This window comes from Phalaenopsis equestris, unplaced genomic scaffold (genome assembly GCF_001263595.1).
Source record: "Phalaenopsis equestris unplaced genomic scaffold, ASM126359v1 Scaffold000001, whole genome shotgun sequence".
Lineage (NCBI taxonomy): Eukaryota > Viridiplantae > Streptophyta > Magnoliopsida > Asparagales > Orchidaceae > Phalaenopsis > Phalaenopsis equestris.
This window is the reverse complement of record NW_018164443.1, coordinates 107,092-117,035: the sequence shown is the minus strand read 5'-3', so window position 1 is coordinate 117,035 and position 9,944 is coordinate 107,092. Positions and strand designations below refer to the sequence as shown.

The window sequence follows — 9,944 nt, the reverse complement described above, 5'->3', positions numbered from 1 at the left end:
AAGAATTGTGTGGTATCTATATAAATGCCCCAAACTAATGTTCATCACTTTCATCATGTTCTATGAGAGTGGGTCCTATAAAAGAATATTTCCACCAAACCAACTCCTATAGTCACTATTTTGTCATCCCTTTTTTTAATTATATTTCTCTTACTCAAATTGAAAAATGCTTCTTTTCATTTCATGAACATCTTAAATAAAATTTAAATTTAACTTAAATCTAATTTTATCATTAAAAAATTTGGCTATTAGTCTAATGTTAAATATTCAATGGCTTATTAAACTAGTTATTACCTTAATTTCCTTATTTACTTCTACATTATATGATTAATTTACATATTATAACTACACTCTCTCTCTTTCTCTCCCCGACCATAAATCACATTTATAAGCAGTATTGTGCGACTTGAAGTGAACTTTGATGAAGTTACACCAATGAGATAGAATCTTGGGGCAGTCACGTTGAAGCGAACCATATTACCATGGGTGAGAGTTTGGACTGTTATAAATGGTATTAGAGCAATACCCTAACCTAAAGAAGGAAAGTATATACAACACGGAGTAAACTTTTTATGCTAAGTGAGCCTTCAATTGAATCCTATATGTGATAAAGTGCTACATGATGGAAGTCGCCTCTTAAATCTGTAAGGGACATCTTTGTAATCTTATATGCCTGATTGATGACTATTGGTTAAGAAAATTGATGATGACGTCCGTTTTTTAAGTGAGAGAGATCGAGAAATCTTTTATATATAAAATGAAGCTGACAACTCAAATATCAATACATTTTGACATCTTACAAAGTTATGCCAATGAAATAGAATCATGAGATCCTTCTAAACATCAATATTTGGGATGATTGCATGTAATTATCTCTGGATAAATATATAGAAGAATATTATGAATAAAGTATTGATAAACAATAAGATTGAAACCTTTTATATATCAAATGAAGTTGAAAACTCAAATATCAATACGTTTTTTCGTGTTAAACTGTTGGAATTTCTTCTATTACTCTAAAACACTCTTAGGATATAGAGCGATTATTGCGCGCGGCGCGCACGCAGAGCTGCATGCGCTCTCCGATCACATCCACGCATCGCGGTTGTATGACATTGGGGTTGTATGACAGTGACCCCAATGTCATACAACCACGATGCGCAGCTATGATCGGAGAGCGCACCCAGCTCTGCGTGCGCTCTCCGCACGCAATAATTAGACTAGGATATGTGAGATCCTAGAAAATATTGCCAATGAAATAAAATCATGAGATCCTTCTAAACATCAATATTTCGGATGATTGCATGTAATTATCTCTTGATAAATATATAGCTGAATATTATGAATAAAGTATTGATAAACAATAAGATAATATAAAATAAAATTTACTTAATATTTTTTTTTATTTCAAAATAAATTTTTTAAATTATCTCTCTCTGTCTGCACAAACGCGCCATGTCTCTTCGCCGGCGATTTCGAACACAGTGTGGTCAACGTAAGAATCGCCAGTCGAAAGGCAGAAGAACTGGATCTTAGAGGTAATCCTCAACTCTCATTCAAACCTCTCTCTACTGCCGATTGATCAACTGAAATGTTATTCGAAAGAATTGCTCATATTCTGTTTTCGAAATTTCGTCTTCCCCTTGAAATTTTTCTGTGGAACCGAAACCCTAGACTTCGATGGATTGATTTATCTTCGAAAGAATGGGTTTGAATGGAATTTGTTTTGTCCTATGGTTGCATTATTGATGTTTAGAACTGATTTTGGTTGTCTGTAGAGTGGGATTTTGTTGCTTCGGGGGAGGGAGGTGGGGAGGTGAATAGATTGAAAGTACAATGGCAGCAGCGAAGTTTCAAGCCATATGGAATCATCCCGCTGGTCTTAAAACAAGTAAGATTTAATCATCATCATCAGTAACATTCTAACTATTTGGGTTTGGTTTAGGAATCCTCTTTTTTTTAATTCAGTTTAGCAATATTTCAGCTGTATTTTAGTTTTATCTCCCTGTGTTATTGATGATGCATCTTCTACAAATTACTCAAAAATTTTGTTAATAATAATGATTATTATAGTTGCTATTGTTATCAGTTTTTTAAAAATATAATAATTACATTATTAATTACTCTATTTAAGATTTATCATACATGATGCGGGTAAGGGAGAAAGTAGAAAAGAAAGGAAAAGAAGCTTATGGCTGCAATAGCGTGATCGAGGAATGAGTTCTATGATTGTCCTCAAGGGAGAAAGGAGAAGTGAACTAGTTGTTTCCTCGAAGAGGATTTGGATGTTGTGATGGTGCTGGTTGCAATTGGATAAATATGGAAGAAAGAGGGGCGGTTAGGCTTTAGGAAGAGAGGGAAAGTGTCTCAGGGTTGAAAGGAAAGATGACTCTGCAAAATGGTGTGGTCAAGGACAAGATTGAGGAGGCTGAGGTAGTCGCAAACAAATGAGCTGGCAACTGTGGATGCAAATTTCACAATAGAAAGGGAGGGACATAGATAGGGTTGTAAACGAGTCGAGCTTGAGCAAGCTCGGGCTTGAGTCATGTTTGGCTCGTTCGAAATTGCTCGTATTTGAAATTGGCTTTTATTCAAAATTGGCTCGTGAACAGTGTGTTCATGTTCGACTCGATTTAAATATTTTTGTTCGTGTTCGGCACGTGTTTAGTTTGAAATTGACTCCTTAAAGTGAATGGGTAAAAATAGATGTATGGTGTTTGATTTGAACCTGCACCAACTCTGTGCAATAGAAAACGCAGAACCATATGACCACACGAGCTGTTATGATTTAAACTTAGATCTAAATATATATAATATATTATTATATAAATAATATATATAGTATATTATTATACAAATAATATATATATATAATTTCTTTATTTCAAGCTAAAACGAGTTGAACACGAGCGAGCGAAGGGTTGTTTACTTAACGAAAGAGCCGAACAGGAACTGTTCGTGAACATTGAGCTTTTTTGACAGCTCTAAATATAGACGAGAGTGAGTGGAAGAGAAGGGATTATATATGATAGAGGACGAGGCGAGGAGCTTAAGCATCAATTGTGATGTGAGGAGTTTGCATGATTCAAGCTTTCATCTCATCAAAATATTCATCATCCTTTATGCAATCTAGTGGCAAATTTCTCATGCAAAGAGGTTCATACACTTAATAACTAACATATCCTCTATCATGATGAAGATACAAATAGAACATAAGAACTATTCTGAAAGTCCATGAGCATCCCATCACTTGCTACTCTTTGTTTCTCTTTTGGCTATTTAAGGTAAATAAGTAATATGAATACTTTTTCTCCTTTTACATATTTTCTACATGAAAAATTCACTCTATCCCCATCATTAATATCATCATATCCACAGTTCATTTCTGGGCTCCAACCTTCAAATGGGTTATCAGCATTGCTAATATTGCAGACTTCTCTAAGCCACCTGAGAATATCTCTTATCCTCATCAAATCGGTATATGGCCCGTCTACTTATCTGAATCCATTCACAAAATTTTATGTCTTTTGGAATGTTCTGTCTTTTACATACCGCTCAACTCTTATGTAGTTGCATATGTAGCACCTAAACATTGGTTTTTACATTTACTCAAATATTTCACATCACATAAAAAATACTACTATATAAACTTCTAAAAAGTGAAATGCACCTTTTCATGCATAAGATAAGGTAGCATTTATGTAAAAATTGAAGTTTAGATGTTGGAGATATATGTAAATACATTAGAATTGAGTGGTATGCTTGTACATCTTCCTATAAATAAATGTTCTGATGCTTTATTTTTAAACTTTTTTGAAGTTGTTGCTTGCACCGGACTGATCTGGTCACGCTACAGCCTGGTGATTACACCGGTAAGCCTTTACCGTTGCCATTACTAATATACTGTAGTTAGTGGCAGCGTACAATAGTAGTTAAGTTAAAATAAGTGCATTAACGATAGTTAAAAGAATTTAGTTTATATAGTCGGTTGATCTCCACCTTTAATATTTACCCTTTATGTACTTGTAAATATAACATCTTTTTATGAAATAGATTGAAATGCAAACACTCAAAAATTGTAAGGACAAAATGCTTTACAGTTCTTTTTATAATTGACTTGTTAACTGTTCAATGCGATGTAATAAAAGTGCTAATTATTGTAATTAATTGTATAGCTAAATTAAAATTCCTGGTTGTGTTCTTCCTATTATGTATCTCCTCTCGAGTTATATAAATATTGGTCAAGGGATGGAATAAAGCTCAAATTTTAAATTAGCAAGGTACATAGATTTCTAAGCAAGCAGGTCTAATATCTCTGAAAAATAACTCTTTAACCAAGTTATATGGAATATCTTCCATAATACCTTGGTATTATGCATAGCTGCTTTATTCTGTTTTATTTTTTTTTCTTATTATTTTGTTCTATTTTTATTGCATTCAATTATTATGCCTATTGTAATTGGGTTTAAATACCCCTCCTCCTATCAATAAAATTGGGCGGGTCTCTTCCAAATCTCAACACTTCAATTTTTACATATATGCCACCTTACCTATGTTTGAAAAGGTGCTTTCTCTTTTTAAAAGTTAAAATGGTGTGATTGATGCGATATGAAAGATTCGGGTGCTTAAATGTAAAAAGTAAAATTTGGATGTTAGATGTGTAAATACACAGGAGTTGGGTGGGAAGTATGTATATGCCTCAAGTATTAATGGCTAATTTCTTTCTTGTGGGTGCTTGTAACTGATGTGCATTATAGAATAGGTTATTTTTTCATATTGTGCTGAGTTCTTACAGATGATGGCCAATGATTTCCTTGAGTCTAAAGCTCAAAAAAGAGTATTTACATTCATGCCACATATTTCTTTTGTATTCACATATCCAACACCTAAACATTCCTATTTACATGCATACCACTCAATTCTTTAACATCACATCGAAAATACCTCCATCACTACGTTATTAAAAATGAAACACACATTTTCATGCATAGATTTATGACACCAAGGTGTTATAACTGCAAATACATAAGACTTGTGTGGTATGTGTATAAATTTTCCAAAAATGATTTGAACTTAACAGCAGCTGTTTTGCTGCTCAATGATGTCTCACTTGAACAAACCTTTGCTCTCTAGCTTTAGTCCTGCATCAATTAGCTTTTTTTCATTTATTTAATTTTCTTTACCGTTGGCATGCAGAGGAATTTGAACCTTTTTTGCGTCAATATTGGAATGGCTAGCACAGGTCTCTATCAGCTCTCTCGCAAAGTCCGGTAAGATGATTATTTGCTTTAATTATGTAAAAACTAATAAATATTTAATGTAAATTGTTAAAACCTAGCATTGATCTTGGCGGTATAAATGTAAAAAAGCAAAGTTTAGGTGATAGATATGTAAGTAGACATACAAATTGGTCGTTATGTATGTAAATACACCTTGAATCCACATCACAAATGCACAGCAATCCTTATAATCTAAATAATTTATAAGATTACAGTTTGGAAATAAAAGTATTGCATAATAAGACCAATCACAAACTTCATAAAAATTCAATTGACTTGTCTTGCAAGCATTAGAAAACCATGTAATATGATTTGACTTATTTAAACATATTTAATTGTTTTCAAGGACGCTAAGAAGAATCTAAAAGCCAGGTTTTATCCCATACACCAGAGCTTAAAAATAAAAAAGGGGCATTTACATACATACCAACAAATTGCTATGTATTCACATATCTAACACTTAGACTTTACTTTTTACATATATTTATGCCACTTGACTCCTTCATTAACATAAAAAATACCACCTTTTAAGCTTTTAAAAATAGGAAAGATGTTATATATGTAAAAATTTAAGTTTAGGTGTTGCATTTGTAAATACATAGTAATTGAGTGGTATGTTTGTCAATCTTCCAAAAGAAAAAAGTAATATTTGAAAACATATAGAGTAATTATGCTCTAAATTCTCATGATTTTTGTGGATTAACTTGAAAACATATAGAGTTTCATTTTGTAATTTCAATTTAAAATATTCAATTGCCTATGTTTATGATTGACATGCCATTTAGGTGTTTAGATACACACCACACAATTTTTATATATTTACATATTCAAATTGTCTCAACTTTGATGTTTACTTATATAACATTTTAGCGTCATAATCACATTAAAACATAAACATGAAAATATGTTTCACTTGAAAAAAATTAATATTAGTGGACTTTTTTTGTAAGATTTGACAAAATTTAAGTGTTATATTCATAAATTTTAAAGTTTGGCTGTTAAACATGCAAATACATAAATCCATGCTGTGTTTTATTGCTTGAAATTTTACTAAAAACTTGGCTACCTTTGTAACAATTTCATAAACATCTATTGCATTTTTCTCCATATAAGGTATTATTTAAATACATGGCTAATTTCTTCCCTAGTTTTAATTTAAAAAATAATTTTTTATTTTAGGGATAATTACATACTCCTCCCCTGACAAATTGATATTTACAAATAAACCCCCTAGATGAATTTTTTTGAACTATCAAATCGATGCATTTATGATTGCCACGACTAAACTATTGAGAAGTTGATAAATAAAGAAAAATATGGCTTGGGGGCTTTACCATGAGTTTAGACATTTGGGTGTGTGGTTGATTTGTAAATAACAAGTTTTTGGGTGGTCTGTATGTGAATTTCCCCATTCTATTTTATTGGAGTTGCATGTTAATCATCATATGGACATTTCAGGCGAGACTACTTACCTGATGTGAAGGAGGAGGATGTGGAAGAATGATCAGTTTCTTCAGGAGCTCTTTTGGGAATGAATTAAATATCTGAATGTTCCATTTTTTTCTGAAATGATTTTTTTTTTAAATTACTCTGCCCAATAAAATTTTGATTGGACTGTAAAATATATTTTAATTTGTTTGCTGTTGTGAATCTTGTGGTAGCATTTACATACATACCACCCTATTCCTATGTATTTACATATCTAACACTTTTAAGGTGTTTTTTTTTTTACCTTAATACTATGGTTGTAAAAAATGCAAGCTTGAGCGAGCTCAGGCTTGGCTCGTGTTCGGCTAGTTCGAAATAACTCCTGTTCGAAATTGGCTCGTGAACAGTGTGTTCGTGTTCGGCTCGAAATTGGCTCAGAAAAATTAAATTGAAAAAAATAGATGTAAAGTGTGGGGTTCGAACCTGGACCAAATATATATAAAAAAAAGTCACTAACCACATTAACACACGAGATGTTATGATTTAAACTTAGATATAAATATATATAATATATTATTTAATATATCATTATATAAATAATATATGTAATATATTATTATATGAATAATTATTGATTTTTTTTTAATTTCGAGCTAAAACGAGCCGAAGATGAGCGAACAAAAAGTTGTTTGTCTTCGGCTCGTTTATAATTCGAGCTTTAAAAATTTGTTCGTGTTCGGCTTGTTTACTTTACGAGCGAGCTGAACACGTGCTGTTCGCCAACAACGAGCTTTTTTGACAGCCCTAATTAATTCTAACCCAAAATTTTCATATCACATCAAATTACCATCATTTTAACTTTTAAAAAAGTGGAATACACCTTTTATGCATAGGTAAGTTGGCATGTATGTGAAAATTCAAGTTTAGGGTTAGAGATGTAAATACAGAGAAATTGTGTGGTATGTATGTAAATCTTCCCTTTTGTTTTTAAATTATTTAATGAACTTGAATTCCTGAGTTTCCTTAGGAGTGGACAATAGCATGTAAGTCTTTGCTTTAGTGTTATTGGACCAAGCTGTATGTATGTATGTATGTTAAAAGTTTTGAGTGCTATAAATGTAAAAATGAAAGCTTAGGTATTAGATATGTAGATTCCCCTAAAACATATAATTTCTGTAATTCTTCTAAGCTATAAGCAAATTGTATTTTGAAGCTCAAACACCATAGCTTGATCTTCACGTCATAGAATTTATCAACTTAATTGGTGAAGTAGTTATACCAAATATATGATGTAGGTGGAATATATTAATCGATTGTAGAGATGTTGCTTCTAATTTAGTGATACCACCTTCGCATACGCGTACACGTACATGCGTGCGCACACACTTATACGCACATAGCAAGAAATACGAAGTAATTTACTTGACTTTATTTTAATTCTGAATCTATTGGAGGCAAATGTCAAATTAGCTTTACATATACATACATATATAGGTACATATATAGATATATATATAGATATATAATCATCAGTGTAGAAAAGAAGACCCACGGCCTTGAAGGCTAAAGTTAGGGATCAAATGAGGCGAACTTGGTCTATGATTCCCTCCTTGATTGTAATTAGGGATAAGTGAAGGGCTATAGAAGTCAACAATACTTGCTTCCTTCAAAATTTGGCCATCTTGATCTCCATTTAAACCTTTTGACTTCATCTTAATTGTTGAACTTTTCGTCGTCATGATCGTTGAACCGCACTGTCTCGGCTGTGTTTGAAAGAATACTTTCGACACGACGAGCTCTCCATCCTTCTCCTCTTCATTGGAACCCAAGTGATATTGGTGCATGACCCAATTAGTTTTTTCTGGCTTTCTTTGCTTACCATAGTTCGTGTAGAGAACGAGTATTTTCTTATAGCCTTTCACCCCGCCTTCCACAAGGACTGGTCTCGTCTTGCCGGTTTTGTGCCAGCGGGTCTCGCCGCCATGGTCGTCGGTGTGAACTTTTCTTCTTTTTCTTGTGCCTGTTGTGTAGGCTTTCGAAGGTCGGTGAAAGAAGTGGCGAATGAGGCCATCTCTTGTTACTCCTATCAAACAAGCAGACAAACTATGTTACGTCCTACCATTAAAAAAAAGGGAACAAGATATTTTGATCAAGAAGGTTATTGAATTTGTTTTGAATACAATTTAGTTTTGGATATATTGATACAAATTGCATCATGTGAGGTTTGATAATCATTGGATTTGCTTTAAAATTAGTGCAAATGAAGCATTAATCTCTAAGTAATCTAATGATTATGAAGCCCATCCTAATATTATTCATATTAAGATAGTTAGATACAAATTATTTTTTCATTTATTTCAACAAGAGTGCAATATTAGAGCCATATGAAAATAAATCTCATGACTTGTGACACATCTTGAGTAAAATTTGATAAGACTAATATAACAAGATTTCTATATATAAAAATGCTTCAAAGAACTAAGTTTTACTTATGTTTAGGTTGTGTTACTTTTGTATGAAATAAGGTTATGTTTATTAAAATAAATATGAATATATTGTTCATAGTTTTTGCATATGTTCAATATATGAAATAAGGATGTGCAAGTGGAATGCAAAGTTGATAAAATGAAGGAATTGATTTGGCTTTCTTAATAAACTAAAAAGACAGCTTATTAGAATTCATACATTTGTGTTTTATTAGAAGAAGAAGAAGTTAGTCAACAAGTTGCAATATATTTTGATTGTTCCAAGCTTTTAAGTTGGTGGCTTAAAATTAATATATCAAATGTGATAGGGTTCATTAGATGGTTAATATAGAGATTGATAATGATTATATCATGCATATAATGAGTTTAAATAAGATTTTTTAGGAGTTATTGCCCCCAATAAGATCCTTTTAACACAATTACATAAGTTAATGAATTTGAATTTCTATATATAATATGGATGGATTTCTCTAACTTTATTGACGGAGTAGAAGTTTTTTGGAGTTACATGCTATAGAACTGGATATATTCCTTCAATGTGAAGCCATTTTCAAGAATTCGAAGATTTTTGTATTTTGTATTAGTATATTTTCTTATCTCTATTTATCTTATTGGTTCTCTGATTATGAAAATTGGTAATTGATAGAATAAACCAAACACTGAATATCTTAGAGGCAACATGCATGCTCTAAACGAGAAAATGAAGGTGTGTGACTCCACTTTGAAAATGTTGAGAAAAAATTTCTATAGT

General features: G+C 32.0%; 2 protein-coding genes across 3 annotated transcripts in view; one reads left to right on the top strand and one right to left on the bottom strand.

Moving 5' to 3' along the window:
- The first annotated feature begins 1,441 nt into the window (after positions 1-1,441).
- On the top strand, positions 1,442-6,954 carry LOC110019990 (mitochondrial pyruvate carrier 4-like). Its single transcript, XM_020717960.1, has 6 exons — positions 1,442-1,538; positions 1,779-1,891; positions 3,379-3,477; positions 3,820-3,872; positions 5,197-5,270; positions 6,738-6,954. The coding sequence occupies exons 2-6, from the start codon at positions 1,837-1,839 to the stop codon at positions 6,781-6,783; spliced, it is 327 nt and encodes a 108-aa protein (XP_020573619.1). The 5' UTR covers positions 1,442-1,538; positions 1,779-1,836; the 3' UTR covers positions 6,784-6,954.
- Positions 6,955-8,166: 1,212 nt separating this feature from the next.
- LOC110019621 (NAC domain-containing protein 73-like) overlaps positions 8,167-9,944 on the bottom strand; it is a 4,765-nt gene continuing 2,987 nt past the window's right edge. For both annotated transcript variants that reach the window (XM_020717401.1, XM_020717483.1), the window contains exon 3: positions 8,167-8,790. In XM_020717401.1, coding sequence (XP_020573060.1) covers positions 8,237-8,790 — 554 coding nt within the window. In that variant the 3' untranslated portion in view covers positions 8,167-8,236. The remainder of the gene's footprint in view (positions 8,791-9,944) is intronic.